The following is a 27208-nucleotide window of genomic DNA, read 5'->3' as shown; positions in this document are numbered from 1 at the left end:
TTGCATCAATGCCCTTGAACCAAAAACTATGCTTTCTGATTACCGAGCAAGCACTTGTTCTACAAGCTTGACTTCTTAACTGAACACAAGCTGAACTGAAAGGGGTGTTTAAATATTTGCTTGGAGTTAATGCATGATGCAGGTTTGGGATTGTTTAGGAATGGAATGTATTAGGATGGCTATGACAGAACAGACAGGAGTGAAGAGATACCACCACAAATGAGATTCCAGAACATTTGTAACTGCTGAATCTTATTATAAAGTTAATAGACCATGTCACACTCCCTTACTGGACCATGCAGAATGTACATAAATCTGGGAAGTTCAGCTGCAGAAGGGCAATACTATATTGCCTTATGGCAGGGGGGGGGGGGGGGCACAGTCAGAAGTTTTAAAATATTTAATGTAGCAAAAGACCAGAACATGAGGTAGTATACTGTGGTCACCTACACTAACAATGTCAATAGAAAATATCCAGTCCTGTGGCATAAATCTTGGAATCTTAACCATGCCCATCAATCACGTTCAAACTCAGTAGTGAACAGATAGAGGTTTACAAAAAAAAAAGTATGGACTTAATTCACCTATGTAGGTGTAGCATCGATCTGATGTTGCATCTGCCCCCACTGACACTGCAGTGAAAACTGAGCAATCAAACACCACTGATCGCAATTCCTTCATAGGATATATCATACCCCAGCAAAAGTATCCAAAATTTAACCGGGGACATCAGCAGTGTTGGCGCTGTTCATACTCTTCGGCTGATTTTGGTCATATCTTCTGGCATTGCCTGGTAGCTCAGGAGTTCTGGGCTGCTGTTGTGCGCTGTATCATGGAGATTACCTCCCTGTCAGTACCTATGACAGTGGCAATTTGACTACTTGGCCTAGTGGAGGGCCTGGCACCAACTAGTGTTCAGCGCACCTCACTTAGCCTTTTTTTGTTGTATGCTTGCAAGGAGCTGATCCTCTATTGGAAAAAAAAAACAATGACGCCCTCACTATCTTATTGGAAAGGACTCGTAAATAAAGTGACTCCGTTCTATAAAGCTATATACACTCAACAATTTTATAAACGCAACACTTGTTTTTGCCCCCATTTTTCATGAGCTGAACTCAAAGATCTAAGTCTTTTTCTAGGTACACAAAGGCCTATTTCTCTCAAATACAGTATTGTTCACAAATCTGTCTAAATCTGTGTTAGTGAGAACTTTGCCGAGATAATCCATCCACCTCACAGGTGTGGAATATCAAGATGCTGATTAGACAGCATGATTATTATTGCACAGGTGTGCCTTAGGCTGGCCACAATAAAAGGCCACTCTAAAATGTGTGGTTTTATCACACAGCACAATGCCACAGATGTCACAAGTTTTGAGGGAGTGGGCAATTGGCATGCTGACTGCAGAAATGTCCACCAGAGCTGTTGCCCGTGAATTAAATGTTCATTTCTCTACCATAAGCCGTCTCCAAAGGCGTTTCGGAGAATTTGGCAGTACATCCAACTGGCCTCACAACCGCAGACCATGTGTAACCACACCAGCCCAGGACCTCCACATCCAGCATCTTCACCTCCAAGATCGTCTGAGACCAGCCACCCAGGACAGCTTCTGCAACAATCAGTTTACATTACCAAAGAATTTCTGCACAAACTGTCAGAAACCGTCTCAGGGAAGCTCATCTGTATGCTTGTGTCCTCATCGGGGTCTCGACCTGACTGCAGTTCGTCGTCGTAACCGACTTGAGTGGGCGAATGCTCACATTTGATGGTGTCTTGGCACTTTGGAGAGGTGTTCTCTTCACCAGTAAATCCAGGTTTTTATTAAATCAGTTCATAAAAAATGGGGGCAAAAACAAGTGTTGCGTTTATAATTTTGTTTCAGTATATTTGAGCAGGGGCTGCCAAAAGAAGTTTAATAAGGTTTGGAAGATATGGTTGGAGGGCCGTGCCTCTACTAGATAGGCCTAGTAATGGATATGCAAGCAGAGACTGAATTTTCTTTTTCTTTCTCTAAGTATTGGGAATTTTTTTTGGACCTAATTACATAACAGGCACATAAATGTGTGACAAATTGCATTATCTTCTCAGATTCTGCAAAGTATTATTGCTAGAGTTATGCTTACCCCACAAACATCCGGAAAGGTAGAGTTGCCTGCAGGTTGGTGAGTCTGGACAGGGGGGAATGGGGGGGGGGGGGGTTTGAGACATTGTATGTATTGTTTATTCCACCCTGTGTGGCAAGGTGTTTTGTTTTGTGTTTTTGCATAAAATAATAAACGGAAAATGAAAAAAAAAAAAAAAAAACACCACTGATTGCTCAGTTCTCCCCTCCACTCTGAGCAGAAAGCGGTGACTGTCTCTGCTCTGTCCCTCCAGTGCTCATGGGAGTGCTAGGCTGTGGAGGGGGCAGGAAGGGCTGGCTCAGGCTCTCAGCTGTTCACTGCGAGGCTGAATCAGCTGCTGGGTGGATCCCAAACATATGGTCGGAATCTTTTTAGAGCTCTGTGACATCAGGGGACTTTAGCCACCTGTCAGCTGAAAACAGGTCATAGGAGTGCAGAACTGAGTGTACTCCTGTAGCCTGCAGAAGAAGTACAGCCAAAATAGCTTTGGCTATACTTCTCCTTTAAACAAAATAAAGCCCAAGCATGCTTATGATCACACTTCTCTGGTGTGCACAGTTCTAGTCGTTTAATAAACACATATATGTAGATATAGTTATTGTACAACCAAATTTTTCAATCCACCTGGTCAGCGCACAAGGGCTTATCGAATGGACTTGGAGTCACATGCACCCCATGCATAGGATAATCAGTGGCATAAAAGGTCTAGAATTTGTTGAATGTGATGACGCTAATTCACTAACCCTTGAGCAGGCATGTGACAATACAAACTGTATTATACAGCGGTATCATTTGCACATGCAATGCAGCAGAGGGATGAGAATCCTTAAACTGGCACAGTATTACAAATCCTTAGGTTGTTGAGGCAGTTTGCATATATGGATTTTAACGGTTTGGCTCTAAATATGACTTTGTCTCCAAAACAGATCTCTAAACCAAAACTTTACCTGCAAAGAAAAAAAAAAAAAAAATACTAATGTCTCCTGGTATCTGTGCTACTGGTCACTTTTAGTAGAGTAAATATCACCTGCTAAAGAGTCTTCAGAAACTGCCACTTCCAAGAGTGTAGATCTCCTGTGTCCCCCGCAGTGCTCAGTGATTCATCCCACCAATTCTTACATAAGTAAGAGTAACCTGTAGTGAGCGGGAGGAAACAATTTGTGGAGTGGGGGCCCAAGAGACCGACACTCCTGGATGTGTCAGTTTCTTTAGAATATTCAAAGAACACGTTCTCCTCACTGCAGAAGCAACGAACTGTGCAAGCAGCATAAAAGGGGAGCATCTTAGGCCCTGTTCAACGTTTCCAAAGCGAAAATACACGTTTCCGCTTTCAATATATATATTTTTAACTATTCACACGTGTCATGTATAGGGCAGCCCCTTTACTTGATTGGGCTGTCCTATGCATGTTTTTCATGGCAAAGAAGCTCAGGGACCAAATTTATTTGGCCCTGAGACAAACACATTTTTACACACTCGTTTTGTAGTGAATCTGGCCTGATAATTGCAGCAAAGCCGTCCCTTGTTTGAGGTGCCATTTAGGACGAATGACATCCAAATGCCCGCAGCGTGTTTTGCTGCAATTTAGAATTGCAATGATTCTGCCCGTGATTTCAAATTGCTAAGTGTGAACGGAGCCCACAGGGCAACATATAATATCCTGGCACAATCATCATGTGACATGGGTGATCCTGGCACTGGCGACAACCTGCTAGTGATAGGATTGCAAAGACACTGCCTTCAGTCTCTATGGAAAGATTGGGTAGAGTTCAGGTGCTATCAAGGGAGAAGTTCCACAGAGGGCAAGTGGAATGCTCTCCCATCCAACTATTGCCAGCGGCAGAGTTGTCCAAGTGACAGAAGTCTGACTATTTTGCTTTATTTTTTCTCTTTTCTCCAACTTAAACTAACAGCAAACACCTATACTAGCCCTAAAGTATACCTGTTTCTGCATAAAAAGTTCAGTGTTTTCTATCACTTTATTGAAGCTATGTTATGGGGCAATGCTTGGCAGAGTCTTTTTTAAAACTTACAAACCTCATGTAAAAAACAAATCAACAAAAGGTCTGACTCCTCATATATTCTATTATCTCTATTGCGTGTGAACAAGTGTAGACCTTTGAAAATTTGCTGGAACACTGGGTTGTATCAGCTCTTAATATCACATATTCATTGTGAAATTCATGTATTTATAGTGAAAAAGAATTACAAAATAAACTGTAAGCCATGAACATTAAGAAACACAGCTTGCACACTCTCTCCAGAACTATGAACATACACAGATTATCTCTTAAACATATAAAGATTATCTCTTTTTTTTATACAAAACATAAAGTAGATATATTTACATATAGTGTATAAGCATATAGTTTGCATTGTCTTTCCCCCAACTGTAGACATTTTTTTAAAATATATATTAAAAAAATAGGACATTTGTACTTGTATGTAAGTCTGTGCTAAGAATGGTAAATGCAAAATATTTAATGAGTGCATAAATCCAATTTATAGGTATATTTTGCTACAGCTGTATTGGATAACCTAGAAGCAAATACTTTGTGGACCTGGAAATACAGTTTACTCTAACAGTGACATCAGCAAGGCATCTCCGCCACAAAAGAAGTGCTGGAAACACTGCATTCTAATTAGGACAGGATCAGTAACAAGATGCTTGTCACCCCTGCCAACAAAAAGGGGTACTCCAAAACTGATCAATCCCCATGGCAGAAGCAGTCATTCCTGGAGTCAGAAGTCTATCAAACATGCAGCATATCAATGTAGCAGAGACAAGAACCTCATGAATAAAAAATAGGTACAGTGTTATGGGGGTCATTGGTTTCTGACGTATCGATAGGCTACATATGTGTTGGACTAAAACAATGGACACTTCTTCCACCCGACTCCAGGAATATACCAAATTCCCCTTTGCAGTGCCAGTGTTAAATGCTTGTTCTTTCCGGGGGGGGGGGGGGGGGGGGGTACAATACAGGCTCTATCACTTTACTGTCTGCCCATTCCAGCTGGCTTCAGCAATCTCCTCTTCTGCCAGAAGCTCCAGTATGTGAGCAAAGCCTGGGCTTCAGCACATACAATACAGGGACTTCTTTTTTTTTTTTTTTTTTTTAAATTGACAAATGGCACAGGACTGCATAATACACAGCGCTGGGCACAGGACTACATGATACACAGAGCGCTGGGCACAGGACTGCATAATACACAGCGCTGGGCACAGGACTACATGATACACAGAGCGCTGGGCACAGGACTACATGATACACAGAGCGCTGGGCACAGGACTACATGATACACAGAGCGCTGGGTTCAGGACTGCATGATACACAGAGCGCTGGGTTCAGGACTGCATGATACACAGAGCGCTGGGTTCAGGACTGCATGATACACAGAGCGCTGGGTTCAGGACTGCATGATACACAGAGCGCTGGGCACAGGACTACATAATACACAGGAGGGTGTTAGGCATAGAGTGCAGAATTCAGAGGTTTGCTATGCACAGATGACACTTCTGCCCCCACATCCATAGCTCACCTCTGCACCCTAATATTACAGATTATCTCTGCACCCACCTCTTAGCCCTTCCCCCACAATGGCTAAACTCTCCATCTCTCCATGCAGCTGCAGCTCTGACCCCTGCTCCCCCACTGCCCTCACCTGTGTACAAATAGACCCCCCCCCCCCATATCTGCTCTCCTCCCAGTCTCAGCCCTCCACACAGTCAATTTTTGGCTCTTCCACTCCTCCACTGAAAAGCAGCAGAAGCAGCAGTGAGATCGTCCAGCAAGGGGTGTCTGCATCTGGGCCACCAGCCAACATAGGGATGCCCTGTCTACATTAATGCGGTCCTGAATCTGGGGACAAAACCCGGGACATTCTTGGTCCAGGGACAGTGTCCTCAATCCGGGGGCATCTGGTCATCCTATTAAAGAGGCAACTGTGGGGGACCCATCGCAACCCTGGAGGAACCTTGCTGGATTGTGGAAAAGGGTAAGAATTTCTCCTCATCTCTCTACCCCTAGTGGTGGCCCCACTGCAGAGGTGAATTTTTGATATTCCTGAAGTTGGGACTGATAAACTGTAATCTATAATAAAATTAAAAAAAAGCCAATCTTTACCTCTGCAATCAATACTGACTTCTGAGATGTACAGTAAATATAGGTCAGCAAAAACTGCAGTATGTCGTTTAAAGGACTTTCTGGAATATAAAACTCCTGGATCAAATTGAACCCCAAACCACACAGTAAAGTGACATCTCCGCTTTGTGTGTGATAAACATACCCGCTAATAATGCACAAAACAGGAGGCCTTGATCCAGGAAAGGTTTGTATTACATGGATAACCTCCTATAGGAATATTTAGCATCACACTCATGTGCAAAATTCATCATCGAAATACAGTGAATATTACAAGAGAATTATAACTGATGTATTTCACCTAATGAGGCGAGATATATATATATATATATATATATATATAAAACACAAAGGTCCACAAAAGAAATGTTTCTTTTCAGCAAAAATCCTCCTTTCAAAGGAAAGGAATCGAAAAAAAAAAAGCGTTGAAAAAGTTTTTTTTCTTCTTTAAGTAACTTGTCTTTACAGGCACGTGTGTAAAATAAAAAATAATTCTTTCATCTCCGAAACATGGTAAATTATATACGGATTTCCCAATAAATAGTTAATTTAAGATAAAAAGTTCTGAGTCCACTTTACACGTTTATGAGTTTGATCCAGACAGAAACTGTCAACAGTGTGAAAAAAAAATCTTTTTGTGGGGCTGTGTAGGGAATAGAGCGAGGGTCCAGCCTCACTGTTCTGGCTTGGAGCTCTGCTTACATGTCTCCATCGTCTGAACTGTCGCTGCTTTCACTGCTGCTCTCGCAACTACTGTCGCTGCTGCTTCCGCTGTCGCTGCTCTCCATTCTCCGAGACCTGGCATGTAATGCAGCTCGTGCCGCCTGTGCCGCCGCAGCTGCTGCTGCTGCGGCTGCAGCTTCATTTTGCCTCTGGGCCGCAGCTTTTTTCTCCTGCTCTGCATGGCTCTTCATATGTGCACTTCGGCTTTTTACTTTGAAGAAGACCCTGCATAAAGAAGAGATCAGGTTTACAATTTTATCGAAATAATTATTAATGACATAGCAGTTTTTAAAAGGTTTTCTTTCTTCCATAAGAGATGTGGTTTGCACTCCACCGGTTAAGGACTCACACATGATGAAGGGCTAACTTTGTGCAGTTTTGTATATGTGATAAATAGTTGATCCTGAAATTAGGTTGAGGTTAGATTTGGACAGAAATTCATGAATTAAGATGTCCCAAATTGAATCTGAATTTAAGTCCTCAACAAAATGGTGGCTGTCTGTACACACACACCGACTCCCGTTGCATAAATGTAAATGAGATGGGCAAAAGATTGCTTCAGCTCCTGTTCTACCCCTGTAGAGAACTTCTCAGATGTGTTTTGCCCTTTTCGGGGCTTAATCATAGAGGGCCTCTTACATTTATGCAAGAGGGAGTCGGTGTCTGTGTGCAGACGGCCACCATTTTGTTAAAGTCTACTGGAGTCTGACAAGGCGTTTCTGTCTGTCTTGCACCAGTTTCTTTCACATGCTGATCTGACTGACACAAGTTTGGAGGGGCATTTGAGCGATACTATTTTAATTGTTTTGTGCTATTCAAGAATTTTAAGTGGAAGTTCAGCCTAAAACGAACTATCTCTGAATCTACTGGCAACCACATTCTAAGACTAACCTATCTAATCCTGTAAAGCAAAAATCATGATATATACCTTTTCTGAAGTCGATCCAGTCCGGATGCCTTGTGCAGGAGACAGCCAACAAAGGGAAGTGACATCACTCAGAGTTACTATGGGGCTGCCGTTGTCAGCTGCTCCTCCTGCACACTCCCACACACAGGAGCTGCCGCTGACAGCTCAGCGTAGGACCGGACCAACTTCAGAAAGGGTATGTAAAGCGATTTTCTTCTTTACAGGGCTAGATAGCTTAGTCTTAAAATGTGGCAGCCAGTATTAGAGTTTGTTCATTTTAAGCTGAACTTCTACTTTAAAAGGGGGAAATTCTGCTTGGAAGCGGATTCAAGATAAGGCTCGGGTGAGGACGCCGCTGGATGCTTGGACAGGTAAGTGCCCCAATTATAAAAGTCAGCAGCTACAGTATTTGTAGCTGCTAACTTTTAATGTTTGGAGGGAGGGCGAACTCTGCTTTAAGTCTTATTTTTTTACAATTTGGATTCCCAAAAGGCTTCAGAGAGAAAGGGACCAAAGACTGCTTCCGCCTTAAAGGAGTTCCGCCCCCCCCCCCCCAAAAAAAAAGTCAGCAGCTACAAATACTTTAGCTGCTGACTTTTACGATTAGGGTACTTACCTGTCCAGGGATCCAGCGGTGTCCTCACCCAAGCTGATTCTTGAATCAGCTCTCGGGTGCTGGTGCGGTCATCTTGGCTAGGGAAAACCGGTAGTGAAGCCTTGCGGGTTCACAGCCGGTGTCCTATTGCGCATGCACAAATCGCATAGGGAAGGAGGGAGGCCAAATTTCTGGCTTACTTTACCACGGCAAACTGAGCAGAAAGTGACAGCCAGGGGGAGTCAGACAAGTGGAGCTTCCCCTTTTGGGTAAATCTCCGCTTTAAGTCTGCTTTTACTGTTGTCTGAGCACACTTAGCTTGACTGCCAATGCCACCAGATTCTACCCTTCTATTTTAGTATTTCTGGTAGAATTTTATAGCGTGGCTCAGGCTGTTTTTTGGCCACATCATCTACTAAGGCAGTGCTGCCAGGAGTCCCCAAACCAACCTGAACAATTTTTCAGCGTTACGTGCTCTGCAACACCCACTTTTTTGCAGCAGGTTTTGGATTCCCATTGACTTCAACACGATTTTCTGTTTGGAAACTCCAAATTTTATAAGTTTGCAGAATAAAAAAAGACTGACTGAACATCAACTGATCAAACTTTTCAGACAGAATGGGAAAATCTCAGAATGGCTTTTGATGTCCTCCCACGTTTTTTTTTTGGATTGTTATCATGGCGCTACTTACATTCTGAAAACCCTGAACACCTGGCGAGTTCCTATCTGACCACATTGACTCTCACTGACAGAGGTCTGCAGTTTTATCACCTTAGAGCCAGTGTCTCGGATTAAAGGAAGCGTGCGGTCATCCCAATTTACCCACATTCTGGTAATGAATCCTTTGCAGGCTGTTAAACCCTGATCCTCAATGACATTATCACACTGTGCTCATAATGACTGAATAACCTGTTGGAGAGTTGTTAAACCCCCCCCCCCCCCCCCCGACACATAAGTAATATGTGTCCAGGGTCAAATTGCAGGTCATAATTTATCAGCTCTGAAACCCAGCACTCTGCAGATCCTAACATCACGTCTGCCAGGGCTGTATTCTCAAAGTGGATCATGCAAATATCTATAAAAGGGCTATAGTTAGGTGACTACACAATTTTTATTTATCCGCTACGGAGTGTCAGTATTACAGTTCCAGAAGTAAATAGAGAGCCCTGACAGAAACAGAACATCATTTTAAGTGGCCTGCCTACACAGTTGGTCAAATCAAGAAATAAAATTAAACTGAACATGATGTATGTAATCCTAGCGGAGATCACATCTCTCTATAGGCTGTAATGTCTTTCAGCTGCCTGGTGACTTGGTGTCATTATATTACAAAACATTATGTCTAGTAAAAGGCAGAAAGGACATTGGCGAATGACTAAGAGGTGAAGAGCTGTATAAACAATTTAGAAATCCAGCACCAATGAAGGAAAGATACATTTCTGGTCATAGTAATCTCCTGAGGATGTTTAAATCATCTGCCTACACAACCCTTATTATTAAAGGCAAAAAAAAAAACAAGGATGGAGCCGCTCAACTACCAAAAGTCCAGAGTATATTTACAACACTACGACTAAGCGCCTAATGACAGCGGAGCCAAGGGATAACCTGTAGTTGCTATTTGGTCCCACCATAGGTGGTTTGAAACATAACTAAAATCCCTTGCCCCTAACTGGGCCTTGTCACTGGCTGCTCACCCACTGAACACTGCCTTGTAAATATGCTGTATACATGTGTCCCATACCCCCAAGAACAAGTAATCATGGGTTATTTGGTTGATCCTGACGGAAGAGAACATTATGGGGCCCGCTATGCAGCAACATCCTTTTTCCTCCCTACAGGTTTGCTTTGAAGGTTGGGTCCTGAATCCACAATTCTTACAAATGTTTCACTCTGTCCATTCACACTGGTACGACTTGTCAGGCAACTTGGTCAGCCTGACAAGGCGTGCACCGTCGCTCCCATTGTGTAGTACAGGAGCCGTTCTAATAGGAGCGACACAAGTCGCTCCGACTTAGAAAAAGGGTCCTGTACTACTTCGGGGCGACCTGGAGGTGACTTGCATAGACATTCATGTTATGAAGTCCAAAGTCGGAGCGACCTAATGTGAACGGGGGCTCAGAAAAACATCTAAACCATGTTGATGGCCAAATGCAATGTCTGAATTGCCCAATGTACGATCATCCATACAATGCGCTGCAAAGTTTTTTATCAATGTTCATTACCAACCTGCCACACTTTTTACACGGGAAAGTGCCCTCTTGTGCAGGAGGCTTGTTTTGAGGTGTTGGCTTCCTTGTGTTCTCTGGTGAGAACTGTACCCGTGGACTTCGGCTCCTTTGCCTGGAGGTTTTCTCCGTTACAGATGTGTCATGGTCTTGGCTTCTTAAAATCAAGGTGTCATTTGTCTAAAAAAAAAAAAAAATACACAAACATTTAGAGAAAAACTATATAATTGTTTGGAGACCAAACTGAAGCTGTACAATTAGAATGTGATGGTCCTTTCACACAGGCGTTCCACCTGTCCATTTTATATTCATCTGTTGAGAGGTGAAAGAAGGGCAAACAGATGTAAACAGATGATCATCCATTTACATCCATGTCCTTTCAGAAAGAGGACCTAAAATGGACCGTTTGTCTGTTTTAGGTCTTCTTTCTGAAAGGACACCAACCGGCATCCTAACATCCAGTGGCTCATCCCTGCTGTCAGCAGAAGGGATGAGTCATTGGTTGTTAAGGAGCTGACAAGCAGAATGTAAACAAAAGAGCCAAAAAAAAAAATGTTTGAGGTGTCGTCACCCCCCCCATCCACACCAGGCCCTTAGGGTCTGGTATAGATTGGAGGGGAGACCTCATGCCAAAAAAAAAAAAAAAATGGCGCGGGCTCCCCCCACCCAAAATCCACATCAGACTCTTATCCGAGCATGTAGCCCAGGCAGGCCTTCACCACCTCCATTTCTTTATTATTAATGCATAGTACAGTTTAGTGTCTACACTATCCGTAGCTCTCCTCCAACTGTGTCCGTTTGCCCTACATTGGTACGATTTGTCCATTAAAGTATGCTATAAGCATGTACATTGCCACATTCATTGTAAACATTCCATAGAGGCTATTGGAATAGAGGTGGTGGAGTAGTTATCCATTATGGGTGGAGGCGCAGAGGATTACCTTTGGATGGACTATATGTTCATGCCTTTTCAGACCTCTTAGAATGTGGAGGTAATCTCAGAAGCGAGCACTTTTGCACAGAGGTGTTTTGGAGGGGATGTTCACAAGAATTATCTGAGGAGCTTTGGACAAGAATCAATGGGACTGCACCCTGTTGTGTACTAACACTGTTAAGTCCATGCTGTGATGTGCTACACGGGTTTGATTGTCCTAATGGTTGTTTTAACCTTCTGTCATTGAGTCCCACCTGTGAGGATGTGTTAACAATAAAAAATGTATAACTTTTATATAACAACGTTCCTGTTGATCACATGATTTTTGGCATCACTCAAAGTCCCGCTCCTTTCCCTCTTGGCATATTTTGTCTACCAATCAGGGACAGATGCCTTTTTACATGATTGGTATAGCCAACAGTTAGTTGTTTGCAAACTAGAATTATCTGAAGTTGAATATTTCACTATTCACACAGAGCACATAAGGTATTGTTCAAGGACTTGATTTTGTTCTTATCTATATATATATATATATATATATATATATATATATATATATATATATTTTAAAGAATAAGTACAGCCAAAGCTTGTTTGGTTGTACTTCTGTAGATCACAGGAGTGCAGTTCGTTCTGCACTCCTGTGACCCATTTTCAGCAGACAGCGGGCTAGAGCCACTCTAGGCTCGGGCAAGATTGCGACAATGGAGTCGAGATCCGCCCACATGCCTGGACCCTCAGCCAGCTTAGCCTTTCTGCGAGCGGCAAAGAGTCTGAGCTGGCCGCTTCTGCCCCCCTCCACAGCCCAGCGCTCCAGAGAGTGCAGGGGGAGGGGGGCAGAGCAGACAGCGGTGACTGACAGTCAGCAGCTCTCTGCTCTGGGAGCTCTGAGAACTGAGTGATCGGCGGTGTTCTATCGCTCAGTTCTCAGTGTTTGAGGCACCGGGGGATGCAATGCTGCATCTGCCTAGGAAAGTATGATTATAAAAAATAAAATCCATACTGCTCTTTTAAAATGTTTTTTTTTGTATTAGGCAGTTTTTTCTGAATTAGGTTTGTTTTGATAATCCCTGAGGCTTATTTACGTAGATTTACACTGATTATCATTTGGAAGTATATTTTAAGTGTAGCGCTGCACACTTATAAAGTATTTTTCGTGATTTAGCTGTGAATTAACACAGAAGGTTCAAGCTGGCTTCACTTTAGTCACGTTTATTTGTTGCGCAGACACATTTTTCACTAATCTATAGATTATCCACTTCCGGACTGCCCACTGGCTAGCTGCCATAACCCCGATATTTCTTTTAACAGTGGGCGATTCGGCGTCCAATAAAAGTGATTTTGGCAGTGGATTCACCACAGGATCACTTTTAGGGGCAGCAGTAGAGGTGCTTACTGGAGCCGTCGCTAAAGGGGGAAACAATCTGATCCCCTGGAGCGATGGGCAGGAAGCCGAGTAAAGGCAAGATGGCCCCCACTCGACTCTATGCCCTTGGAGGACCGGAGCAACGGCCTTAAAGGGGCAATTTTTTTTTTTGGTAAATGTAAAATTACATTTTTATTTTTTTGCTTTTGTAAATGTGAGATCTAAAGGCCTTTTTGACCCCAAATCTAGCAATAAAGAGGACCTGTCCTGCCTATTTCTATTACAAGGGATGTTTACATTCCTTGTAATAGGAATAAAAGTGATCAAAAAAATGTAAAGGGACAGTATAAAAATAAAAAAATTAAAATAAATAAGAAATTAGATTAAGTACAGAAGCAACCGCATACGTAAGTTGCGCCCGCACATGTAAACTGTGTTCAAACCACACATGAGGTATCGCCACGATAATTAGAGCGAGAGAAAAAATTCTACCACTAGACCTCCTCTGAAATTGTAAACAGGTAACATGTAAAACATTTTAAGCATCGCCTATGGAGATTTTTAGGTACCAAAGTTTGTCACCATTCCATGAGCGTGCGCAATTTTAAAGCATGACATGTTAGGTACCTATTGCCTTGGCGTAACAACATCTTTCACAATATACAAAAAAAATTGGGCTAACTTTACTTTTTTTTAATTCAAAAGAGTGTATTATTTTTTTTTTTTTAAAGTTGCATTTGTAAGACCGCTGCCCACATACGATGTGACAAAGTATTGCAACGATCTCCATTTTATTCTCTGCTAAAATATATTATATACACACACACATACACACATACATATATATATATATATATATATATATATATATATATATATATATTGTAAAGCGCTGCGTAAACTGCTGGCGCTATAGAAATCCCGAATAATAATAATATTGTGTGGGGGTTCGAAGTAATTTTCTAGTAAAAAATACTGAATTTAACTTGTAAACAACAAATGTCAGAAATAGGCCCGGTCCTTGAGTGGGTATACAAAATGTATTTGTGAAAGTACCAATCCGAAGACACAGAAGGGTTACATGATCACATGCAGTATTTATAATGTTTTACTTGGCCAGTACAATAACACAGTAAGGGCTTTTTGCATACGGGTTGGTTGAGCCTGTTTAGCGTAATTGCAGCCGTATTTCCCCTCCCAGGCAGCCTAGGTGCAGTGTACAGCCTGTCATTAACATGGATGGCTGTACTCATGTATGCGATGGTGGTTATGTAAACACAAGTACAGCATAGGGGCAGAAACAGAAAATTATAACCTGTTAGGGCAGATTTTCATTTTCCTTTCATGGTGTACTGGTCAACAAAAGGACTTTGAGAGCTCTTACTATTTCACTGGCTTGTAGGGTTTGTGTGACTTTTATTGAGGGGGCAGATTGCCTTCTGTCCTCCTCCTCATCTTCTTCCTTCTTCACCTGCACCGTGTCCTCCTCTACCTCTTTCACCACATCGGGGTCCTGTGTGCTCTCCTGTTTGGAAGAATCTCTTTGGGACGGGACAGCTGTTGCAAGTCGCTGAGAACTCTATAATGGAAGACAGAAGCATCATCAATCCGGAGACATAAGCTAGTTCATTTAAAGCGCCGTTAAAGTAAACGTTAAAATAAAAAGAGATGTTCAAACCTGCACCTCATTATGTGTATAAGGTACTATTCACAAGTTGGGATACTCAAGCATCTGAAAGCAACTTTCACCAAGTAGAAGCAGACCTTATAATGGTCCCTAAGTGCTGACAGATTAATCTGCTATTAGCTGAAACTCACCAACCACAAGAAGTGCAAACCTCTCAGTCATCACATTTTAAAACAACCATTAATAAAGGAGTATACAGATTGCAAATGTCAGTAACTACTACCAATGTGGCTGCTTTCAAACTACAACTCCCAACATGCACTGCATCAGTGCCATTCTGAGGGACATGCAGGGGTGGTAAATAGGTTGGTCTAGGCAGAGACGGGCCATGCCCTCTTAGTCTGTGATTTCTATGAAATTTCTGGCAAGTTGTTAATAAGAAAGCTGATGGCAGGGTGTCCTCATGTCAGTAAAGGGGTGTATCAGGGACTAGACTTGCAACACACAGGAGAAATGAACATTTAACCACTTCAGCAACAGAAGATTTACCCCCCTTCATGACCAGGCCATTTTTTTGTGATACGGCACTACATTATTTTATCTGACAATTGTGCGGTTGTGCGACACTGAACCCAAATAAAATGTATGTCCTTTTTGCCCACAAATGGAGCTTTCTTTTGGTGGCATTTGAACGCCTCTGTGTTTTCTATTTTTTGCACTATAAACAAAAAAAGTCCGACAATTTTGAAAAAAAAAAAAAACATTTTTTACTTTCTGCTATAAAACACATACAATAAAAAAATGCAAAAAATTGAATTTCTTCATCAATTTAGGCCAATAAGTATTCTGCTACATGTTTTCGGTTAAAAAATCCTCAATAAGCGTATATTGATTGGTTTGCACAAAAGTTATAGCGTCTACAAACTGTGGGATTTTTTAATTTATTTTTTTACTAGTAATGGCAGCAATCAAAAACTTATAGCGAGACTGCAATACTGCGGCGGACAATCAGACACTACCTGACACTGTTTGGGAACCAGTGACAATAATACAGTGATCAGTGCTAAAAATATGCAAGTCACTGTACTAATGACAGGGAAGGGGTTAACACCAGGGGAAATCAAGGGGTTAAATGTGTGCTGTTTTAAACCAAGCAATAAGATGTTTTTTACTTCCTGCTTTGCAGAAGAAAGCCCTGTGTTTGTTTACATACACAGGGCTCTCTTCGGTAATTACTGGAGCTGATTATTGGCTAGCGCCTGCTGATCGCTGTATGCTGCAGCCAATCGCTGCGCAGCCAGGTTGGCGGGAGCGCGCTCCCTACCCCAGTGCACGGGTTACATACTAGGTAGGTGATCCAGTGCAGAGCGGCCACCTTGCCACAGTATATGTGCGGTGGGCAGTCGTAAAGTGGTTAATATGGCCACAAGCCATGACTAAGGCCTAGCAGCTGAAATGCGTTGGCTGTTTTACAGAGTTTCATGTCATTTCAATAAAGGATAATGCCATTTGTCATTTACCCAAGTGCCAACTGTCCCTCCAGTGGTTCACAAATATGGCTCCTACTTGCAGAAAAAGGGGGCCATTATTCTGAACAAAACTATTGAGATTTCTTTAAATTTGGGCTGCATATGAAAAGAATACTGTCCATTCTCTTTGTGCTGGGACTTGTGTGTAAGTTTATTTCTTTACGAAAACAAAATAAAAAATGTATTAAATATAAAAAAAAAAAAAGAACAAAAGAATGCGGCACTTAAAGTTACTTGCAGATTGTGACTTTTCTCATAAAAGTCTAGCTTGGTCCCACTCGGTCAGCCTCTCTACTGTTCACATCATAGGTGACAAAGTTCAGCTTTAAAAGACAACCATAAATAAGCCTCTTAGACTCGGTTCACACTGCTCCGACTTGGGACGCGACTTGTGTGACCTCAAGTCGCCCCAAGTCTCTTGTCATTACAAATTCAATGTAAATGAATGAGAGCCGTCTTAATATGCACTACTGAAGTCGCTCAGACTTCAGAAAAGGTTCCTCTACTACTTCAAGGTGACCTCTATCCGACTTGTGCATATAGACTTCAATGGGAGTCGCCTCCAAGTCGGATCCTTATCTATTTTCAAGCGACTGTGATCAGACTTTCCAGGAAGAAGAAAAAAAGATTACCCAGGCATTCCCCACAGACAAAGTCGCCTATCATTTAATTCTCTTCAAAGTAGTGCACAAGTCATGCTCATGCTAAAGTCGCACTAAAACGTTGCTCCTTCATGGGGCGACTTTCTGGTCACGGTAGTGTGAACCGGCTCTTACTCTATTCTGTCAAGCATTATTCCAAACAATTTTTGAACTTCAACCAATACACATGCACAGTGATTTTCATACGAGGAACCCCGAGCAGTCATCGAATTGTAAATGTCATCTATTTAAACAGTATACTGGCTGATCGTCAATTAAACAGTTCACCGTAATGTCTGTATACTGCATTTATAATGAAATAAAAATAGTTTTCTTAGAAATATTGGAATGTACAGTGAGGCTGGGATTGCATATTCTGCTGGACAGCTTGGGATAAATGACCAACCAGAAAGGTATGCAGTAACTCATAGAAATGGATCTTCTTTCAATAGTCTCCACACTGTAAGCTGCTGCTACATTGCCATTGACTTTTCTAGACTAATCCTCTGTATAATATATTATAAAGTAAGAATGCATGTCAGCCAACGTAGGCAAGCTTATGCTGTAAGTTATAACAAAGAACAAACCTGAGGTACAAAGTGCATACACTCAAAGCAGTCAATGCGATCTGATGTTACTCTAATCAAGTAAGTGAAAGATTGAGGGCTTCTGTTCATTGGCTTTTCTTTGCATCAGTAATTACATCCTTAACCAATGGGAATCCCCAAAAAATAGACAGAAGCAGGTTGATGCAACAGGTCAAATGGATGATTTCAGTAGTGTTCCCAACTGATCTAGATTGCAAGCTGCATAATACTGACAAGGTTGCCTGTTACTGCAACCTGTACTCTACCTTTTAATATATGCCTGAATATATACAATGGATAGACATTTGCACACCCCTGTTAAAATGTCAGGTTTGTGTTGTAAAAAAAAAACGAGACAAAGATAAATCGTTTTAGAACTTTTTCCACCTTTATTTGTGACCTATAAACTGTACAACTTTAGAGGGGGGGTAAAAATAAAAAACTAAAATAATGTGGTTGGGTAAGTGTGCACACCTTATAAAGGGCCTCTGACTAACCCCAAATACAGTTCAGCTGTTCTAGTAGGTCTTTCCTGACATTTTCTTAGTTGCATCCTACAGCAAAAGCCATGGTCCACAGAGAGCTTCAAAGCATCAGAGGAATCTCATTGTTGAAAGATATTAGTCAGGAGAAGGGTACAAAAGAATTTCCAAGGCATTAGATATACAATGGAACACAGTGAAGACAGTCATCATCAAGTGGAGAAAATATGGCACAACAGTGACATTACCAAGAACTGGACGTCCTTCAAAAATTGATGAAAAGACGAGAAGACAACTGGTCAGGGAGGCTGCCATGAGGCCTACAGCAACATTAAAGGAGCTGCAGGAATATCTGGCAAGTACTGGCTGTGTGGTACATGTGACAAAAATCTCCCGTATTCCTTCATATGTCTGGGTTAGGGGGTAGAGTGGCAAGATGGAAGCTTTTCTTTTTTTTTTTTTACGAAGAAAAACATCCAAGCCCGTCTAAATTTTGCAAAAACACATCCGAAGTCTCCCAAAAGCATGTGGGAAAATGTGTTATGGTCTGATGAAACCAAGGTTGAACTTTTTGGCCATAATTCCAAAAGATATGTTTGGCGCAAAAACAACACTGCACATCACCAAAAGAACACCATACCCACAGTGAAGCATGGTGGTGGCAGCATAATGCTTTGAGGCTGTTATTCTTCAGCTGGAACAGGGACGTAGTCAAGGTAGAGAGACTTATCAGCAGTTCCAAATACCAGTCAATATTGGCACAAAACCTTCAGGCTTCTGCTAATGAGCTGAACTTGATGAGGAACTTCATCTTTCAGCATGACAATGACCCAAAGCATACATCCAAATCAACAAAAGAATGGCTTCATCAGAAGAAGATTAAAGTTTTGGAATGGCCCAGCCAGAGCCCAGAACTGAATCTGATTGAAAATCTGTGGGGTGATCTGAAGAGGGCTGTGCACAGGAGATGTCTTCGCAATCTGACAGATTTGGAGTGTTTTTGCAAAGAAGAGTGGACAAATATTGGCAAGTCAAGATGTGCCATGCTGATAGACTTATAACCAAAAAGACTGAGTGCTGTAATAAAATCAAAAAGTGATTTAACAAAGTATTAGTTTAAGGGTGTGCACACTTCTGCACACCTTGAAAAAGTCGCGAGGTGTGTGACTCAACGTGTTGGAAGGAGCCGGGTGAAGTCACTTCCTGGTCTACAGCCGTGACCGGAAGTAGTTCTTTCCTTATACACCGCTAGCTGCAGCAGAGCAACAATGTATTTTTAAATGTAAGTTACTATGTATTTAAATAAATTATTATGTGGATATACTGCACCATGAGCCCCCTTTTATTTACATCCATATGAGGGAGAGTGACTGGTGAATGCAGTTTGGTTATCCCCACATCCACTTCCCCTGGTTATTGATCAAAGGCTTGGCTGGGGATTCAACATTTAACTACACCAATCATCCCCCTGGATCATCAGATTAAGGCTTGTCAGGAGACATAGCTGTTACACTACGCCTGTTACCATTCACTTTAAGGAGAGCGGCCATTTTTACCAGTGTTTGGGTTCACTGTGGATATCAGTCACATAGGTGAAAAGTTCAGGAATTGAGTGTATACTACGTCACTCACATCACGATCACAAGTCGCATCTGCATTGTTTTGCACTTCATGCTTGAAATTGGACTTTTTAGCACGTTTATTTGCACTTTGCTTATGTTGTGATATAAGCACTATATTGTTGCATTCACCTTTTGCACTTGTGCACTTTAATTATCATTTTATCAAATAGCATTTTATTGTACACATATTGATGTACAGGAGTCATCACCAGCACTTTTAATTTTATTTTTACTATTTGTTCATTTTTATGCTATTTATGTGAAGATCACGTGATACAATTTTCATTTGCATTTTTTTGCAATTTTTTTACACTTACTTAAATATATATTTGATTTTTATATGCATTCATTTATACATGATATCCATGGGATTTAGCGCCGATTCAACCTTTATACACCATATTATTTTAGTTTTTAATTTTTACTTCCCTCCACCTAAAATATTTCAGTTTGTTGTTCAACTGCTTTGTACAATTTAGAGGATCACATTTAAAGGTGGAAAAAGTTCTAAAATCTTTGTTTCATTTTTTTACATCACCTGACATTTAACCAGGGGTGTGTAGACTTTCTATATCCACTGTATATATTGTTCCAGTTCAGTGAAATGATAATTGAATTATTAAAAAAGTAGCTGACATTTGTATAAATCAGTACAACCCAGACAGACGTTGATACATGCAGTTTGCAGATTAGCAGGTCACACCCTTCTGAAATGGTTGTAGAGGATAGCTGGCTATTGGAATGTCTCAACCAAACACTTGTCAGCCCGTAGCCGCTGAGCTTCTACAGAAGATCTCGCTATTAACACCAGCATGGCACAGACGTAAGCAACATGACAGAGGGAGCAGAAGTGTAATCAGAGATCCCCCTGTCTATTTCGGCAGACACTCTCCCCTTTTTCCTCTGCATGAATACAACCAACATGTTAGGGCTGGCACCCAAATGCCTGGAACTCGCCCAGCTGGGCCGCAGCCAAAACACTTGTCACAGCTGATACTTTCTGTGGATTGAATGTCTAGGTGGAGGCTCAGTTTTGGGACATCAGGTTCTCTGCTTTGGCAAGTCAACGTGGCCTTTTTAGTGACACTATAATGGAAACAGCATTACAATGAAAAGTAACATTTAGAGCTGGTGTTGGCCACTGCACACAAACACGCTGCACCTCGCTCTGATTAACCTCACACGTGGCTGGTTACATGGCTGGCACAGACTGGCATATAAATGAGTAAAAGGAAAAAAAATGACTAACACTGGAAATAATTCTATCAGAATATCAGAACTTTAAAATGTATGGCCAAGCTAAAAATAGATTCATTCTGATCATGTACAAACAAGCTAGAACTAAAAAAAATGTAAGTGATTAACTTTTAGGTGCAGAAACTTTGTAACTTTACAAAAAAAAAAAAAAAGAAGTGTCCAAGATTATTAGCACAAATCAGGGATGGAGACTTAAAGTTGAAGTTCAGGCAAAACCTGCTCTCTGCCACATTCTAAACCTAATCTATGTAACTCTGTAAAGCAAAAATCTCTAGCCCTCCTTTTTTGGAGCAGATCTGGTGGCTTCAGTGTGGAGGTGGGTGCAGGAGAGGCAGCCGGCAATGAAAGCTCCATAGTAAGTCTATGGGTGACGTCACTTCCCAGCCATAACACAGCCGTTGTCGGTCCTCTCCTGCACAGAGCTTCCACCACTGGAGACCGGACCAGATCGGACTGGACCAGATCGGCTGCAGGATAGGCAAGTACAGCGATTGTGGTTTACAGGGTTACATAGATTAGGGTTAAAATGTGGCAGAGAGCAGGGTTAGCATTAGTTAGGTTTTTGCCTAAACTTACACTTTAAAGTACAACTAAAGGCATTTTTTTTAGTTTTGGATAGAGTGGAGAGGGATTAGAAGACTGTCTGTTTTTAATGCTGTCTAAACCCTCTCTATTTGTCCTGTTTACCATTTTCATTGAAAGTAAAAAAAAAAAAAAATCCCAAATTTTTGGTTGTCCCCAGAAATGTAATAGAGGGGAAATCTTCTAATGGGGACACTAGTTCAGATGACCTGGGGGTCCCAAAAGAATTCCCTTAATTTGCAGGGATTTCCACCCACTTCCAGTTTGGCTATGGGACAGGAAGTGAAGGGAAATCTCCTCAATGGGACACAGATGGCAAAAAAATAAATAAATCTGACGGGTTATAATAAGGTTTGGCCTATAGTTCTACTTTACCAATACATCATCACTCTGGATGACTTTGTATTAAACTATTTTTAATGTCAAACTGTAATAAAAAGGTTAAAAAGCTGAACTCTGGAATCTCAAACTATGTATTAAAAAAAAAAAGGAATTAACCGCTTTACCTCTAGCCACTGTGCTGCTACTGCGGCACAGTGGCTCGTTATCGTCTAGCGACGTAGACCTACGTCACTAGACTCCTCCCCTGTAGGCGGCGCTCGCGCGCCGCCGGAGGCGCGCTCCCGCTGTTTTAATTCACAGCGGGAGTCGGGCCAGGGGAGGAGCGGCGGCGATCGCCGCTGCTCTGCCCCGATCGTCGGGGAATTAAGTTTGGAGATCCGCCCGCCTGTGTAAACAGAGCGGGCGGATCTCCTAAGTGACAGGGAGTGACAGATCGCAGTGTTCAGCATAGCTGAACATCCGATCTGTCCCTGGCTCACTCAGTCACCTTCCCCCCCCCACACGTTAGTAGCACCAGGCATACATTAACCCCTCCCTCTCCAATAAAATTAACCCCTTCCCTGCCAGTGTCATTTTTACAGTAACAGTGCATATATATAGCACTGATTACTGCAGTAATGTCACTGGTACCCCCAAAAGTGTCAAAAATGTCAGTCAAGGGTCCGATCTGTCCGCCACAATGTGGCAGTCCCACAAAAAAAAAAAAAAAAAATCGCAGATCGCCGCCATTACTCGTTAAAAAAAAAAACACCAAAAATGACAGAAATCTTTCCCTTAGTTAGTAAACGCAATAACTTTTGCGCAAACCAATCGAAATACGCTTATTGCGATTATTGCTTATTACCAAACATAGGTAGCAGAAAACAAATTGGCCAAAAATTTTAAAAAAAATTGGTTTTTACATCTTTTTTGGGGGGAATTTCATATAAAAAAATGTTAAAAATATTGTTATTTTTTCAAAATAAACGCTCTTTTTTTGTTTATAGCGCAAAAAGTAAAAATCGCACAGGTGATCAAACACCACCAAAAGAAAGCTCTGTTTGTGGGAAAAAAAGGACGTAAATTTCGTTTGGGTACGGCGTCGCACGACCGCGCAATTGTCAGTTAAAGTCGCACAGTGCCGAATCGCAAAAAGTGGCCCAGACGTAAGACAGCAAAATGCTCTAGTGGTAAAGTGGTTAAAGAATAAGTTCACCTTTGGGAAATGTAACACTTTAGGGTGGAACATGTAACATGTTCCCAGTGCTGCAGCCGCCACCCGCTGCGCCCCCCCCCCCCCCCCCATTTTTGTGGCAGCAGAACAGGGAGAAGTTCCCAGTACTAGCTGCCAATATTTGAGAACACCACAGCCGTGCGGGGCTCAGCCCACACGGCCGCATCGTTCATACACACAGCTCCGTGTGTCTCAATGAACTACAAGCCCTGATATCCTTAGCGAGTGTCGGTTTGTAGTTATCAATAAATTACCACGGCGCTGTGGTAGTTCATTGAGTCTTCCTGTCAGGAGTATCGGCTTACCCGTACAGGATGTACAAGCACAGAGATACACTGCCAGCGTGCAAGAGACCTGCATGGCATCAGAGATCTGCTGATCCCTGTTGCTATGCTTTACAAGCTCCTGCAACAAAAAATAATAAATGCACATTTATTATATTTTTTAAAAGGTGAACTTGTCCTTTTAAACAACCCCACCCCATTATGCATCTGCCTTTACAATTCATTAAACTTCACTGGAAAACAGAACCCTGTACAAGGGTGCTGGCTGTTATAACAGGTCCTAAGCGCTGAGCTGGCAGTGTTCTAGAGAGTGGTTGATAATTTTCTGATGCCTATAATGCAGGTGTGTGTACTTCTGACCCCTACACATACATATTACCGACCCCTGACCTCTGCTTTACTTGCTACTAACCTCTTGTGAAAATGAGAAGACAACAACCACTCAGGTAAGCAATACCCGGGCTGTGGGTGCTGGCCCCGGCTCGCCATCCCTGCAACAATAGAAATTAAGGAGAAATCGGCCGCACACCACCAACTGCTAAGAAGATGAATCCTTTATTAACATACGTCAAAGGTACACAGGATACAGAGATAGGCGCGTTTCACGCTTTCAAAGTGCTTGTTCACTACCAACAAGTGAACAAGCACTTTGAAAGTGTGAAACGCATCTATATCTGTATCCTGTGTACCTTTGATGTATGTTTTTAAAGGATTCATCTTCCTAGCAGCTGGTGGTGTGTGGCCGATTTCTCCATTTCTACTACTAACCTTGAAATTGTTTTTACTTCCTACTGACCTCTGCACTCTGTGTTACTTATTACTCCTCTGAACTCTGCATTATTCCTGACCCTTGCACTATATTTGTTACACACTCCTGATCCCTGCAATATTTATATTACATACAGCGGATTGACTTATGTACTCCTACTAATAACTTCTGAACTCTACATGACTTTCTCCGGACCCCTGCTTTGTGCTTTTGTAATGACTAACCCCTGCACTCTGCAATACATAATACTGACCACTGCACTGTGAGTTTCCCACTCCGGCACTCTAGACATTAAATACTTTGATTCCTGCACATAGGCTCACATTTTAAGCTCCTCTCACTGTTAGCGCAGGTATTCCATGGCACACAGTGTGCTGCATTATACCTCTCATCTAGGTGACGAATGATGGGAAAAGGGGCCCAGCAAGGTAGGCTGTACAGGGCCCCATGACTTCTAAAGCCCTGGTAAGATGCTACAACTTTATTTTCCTTTGACCCATCCTTTCCAACAAAATGCCTTCAGCTTTTAACAATCGAACTTGTGTTAAAAGTTTCAATTTCACAGCTCTCAACTCAGGTCTGTAGAAATTCAAAAAGATCCTAGCAGCTTGTAAAAATAATAAAATACCTTAATATCGATCTCCGAGTCTTCTCTGGGGTTTTTCTCATCTGTGACAGCCTCTACATCTCCGAATAATAACATCCCATTGCGTCCTATTTTCACCTGCTTTTTGTAGGTGTAGTAAAACTCGACACACTGCGACACGCTTTTTGTTTTAATCTGAAACAGCCATCAAAACAATATAATTAACCTCATGTGTACAACACACGCTACACTCCTACTTGCTGCATACAGTATACTTGTACACACCAAATAACTGGCTACATAGTAAAGCTAGGCTGATGATAATGGCCCCAGAATTGTATCTATACTGTACTATACCAAATGGTCCTGTTTGAAAGTCACAACTCTAAGAACCAAATAAAATATTAAATGGAACATCAAAACCCAGTTTTTTTGCTCTAAGTACCTGGTTAATTTCCTCATTAAAAAAAAAAAAAAACATGTCCTTATTGGTTGATAATGTGACTAGAGTTCCCTTTTAAGAACTTAAAAGTTGCAGTCTGTAGGTTAAGATTCTTAGACACAGCTCTCTGATGTGAGAGCCTTAAAGCGGAGTTCCACCCGTTTTGGCGTTTTTTTTTTTAAAAGTCAGCAGCTCCAAAAAGTGTAGCTGCTAACTTTTAATAAACACACACTCACCTGTCCCATAGTCCAGCGATGCAGCCGGGGGGAGCCTCGGTTCTCTCCCCATTCTCCACGCGGCACGGGTATCTCTAGTGTGGGCACCCAGCTGTGACAGCTTGCAGCCTCATAGCCGGGTGCGCACTGCGCATGTTGCGCTGCGTGTCTTCAGTGGACGGGCAATCTTCTGGGACCTGTGACATGTCCAAAAAGAGAGCAGGGAGGGAGGGGGAAAGGAGAACTTCCGCTCGAGCCGCCTAGGTTTGCCTACCTGTCAAATCTAGGTACCCGCTCCCCCTCCCAAAAAAATGACATGCCAAATGTGGCATGTTAGGGGGTCAGGAGCACTTTTGGGTGGAACTCCACTTTAAAAAAGATTTCAGCTATCCGCAACAGTCATAGGTCTCAGACTAACGAACGGGAACCAATTAGCTTGGTTCCTGATCATTTGATCACTATGACACCCAATCATGGCGAATTGCTAAAAGTTTGCTTGAATGAAAGGATATGGAGCAGCACTATACCAATAATAGTAAAATAATACAATAGTGAAACAATATTAAAATGACATAATATAAATCTCAAACTTCAACGCATAAGATCATGCATCTACAAATAATACTATGATGAAAAAGTGCATGTTAAAACAACCAAATCAACAACAGATGTAGCCTAAGGAACAAAAACGAGGGGTCCCAGGAACATAGTAGCTAAAAATCCAAACTTCCGGTCTCGGCCGAAGACTGGAATTGACGTTACCCTGCTCCTTCCGACTGGTTACGTCACAATCATGTGACTTTCTCAATGGCCCTTGAGTCACGTGATTGTGATGCAATGCAAAGTGACGTCACTTCCGATCTACGGCCGAGACTGGAAGTTCAGATTTTTTAGCTGCTATCTTCCTGGGACCCCTCGTTTTGATTCCTTAGGCTACATCCGTTGTCCCCTGCTTAAAGAGGAAGTAAACCCCTTCCCTGACACTTGTACCTATAGGCAAGCCTATGATAAGGCTTACCTATAGGTACTGTAAATATCTCCTAAACATGTACCGTTTAGGAGATATTTACCTTCGATGCATCCAGTGATGTCACTGGCGCATGCGCTCTGAAGGAACGGCCGTTTTTCTTTTACGTTTTTTGAGCATCTCACAGGATATATATATATAAAAAATGCTGCATTTTTTCTGGCTCTGAGGAAGGGGGCTCGCCCCTGAAACGCGTCAGCCTAGCCACAGCAGCCCCATGCGACTATCTGCATGCTCATTCGTCACAATTGGGACCTGGCTACCTTGGAGACTGTATATGCTATTCTTGATGTGTGTTGTACCACACCAGTCTTGTGAGTACTTTGTACACTTTTTAATATTTTAATAAATGTTTTTATGGTAATGCACTAGGTCGGTGCGCCCCTCTTTTTCTTTTTTGTCTTTTCTACACTTTTTAGACCACCCAGACACTAAATCCAAAGAAATCTCATGTTTTTTTTTTTTTTTTTAATAATTTTTTCAATAATTGGCCCTCTATCAAAAACAATTTTTAAGAACTTTTTTTTGTGTGATTAAGCATGACCCAGAACCATCATATTCTGATTGGCCAAATACAACGTCGTCTATCATACAAGTCGCGCTGAATATGTGCAAAGTCGAGATGAAAGTCGCCCCTTATGCCTCAGACTTAGAGGTCGTGGCAGTGTGAACCGGCTCTTAATGTAATGTGTACAATAACCAAAATGCAGTGTTTTTAACCAGCTTGTCCATTTTCACTGAAAGTGAAACCACCCCTGCCCTGTGAAGGGACAGTGAAAGTGATCAGAGGAAAACATTAATAACAGATTCAAATGTAATGATATGTCTGCGCTGCTACGTACCAGTTTCTGAACCAGCAGAAAATCTTTTTTATAAATCGCCATTCCCTTGTTGAAAAGTCTTTTCTCATTAGTGGACCACTTGTCAGACCCTAGTGAAAAAAGCATAAATGTCACACAATTAATACCTTTAGATGCTTTATAG

The 27208-nt window shown here is 41.9% G+C and overlaps 1 protein-coding gene across 1 annotated transcript in view; it reads right to left on the bottom strand.

Moving 5' to 3' along the window:
* Positions 1-6886: 6886 nt before the first annotated feature.
* MIDEAS (mitotic deacetylase associated SANT domain protein) overlaps positions 6887-27208 on the bottom strand; it is a 115488-nt gene continuing 95166 nt past the window's right edge. The window contains exons 9-13 of the mRNA XM_082275502.1: positions 27067-27155; positions 24583-24735; positions 14404-14598; positions 10721-10899; positions 6887-7216 (exon numbers count right to left, since the gene is read on the bottom strand). Of these exons, the coding sequence (XP_082131628.1) occupies positions 6967-7216; positions 10721-10899; positions 14404-14598; positions 24583-24735; positions 27067-27155 (866 nt within the window). The 3' untranslated portion in view covers positions 6887-6966. The remainder of the gene's footprint in view (positions 7217-10720; positions 10900-14403; positions 14599-24582; positions 24736-27066; positions 27156-27208) is intronic.

Source organism: Pelophylax lessonae (assembly GCF_965119305.1).
Source record: "Pelophylax lessonae genome assembly, chromosome: 13".
Classification (NCBI taxonomy): Eukaryota; Metazoa; Chordata; class Amphibia; order Anura; family Ranidae; genus Pelophylax; species Pelophylax lessonae.
Note: the sequence above shows the minus strand (reverse complement) of the source record. Positions and strands in the feature narration are given on the sequence as shown.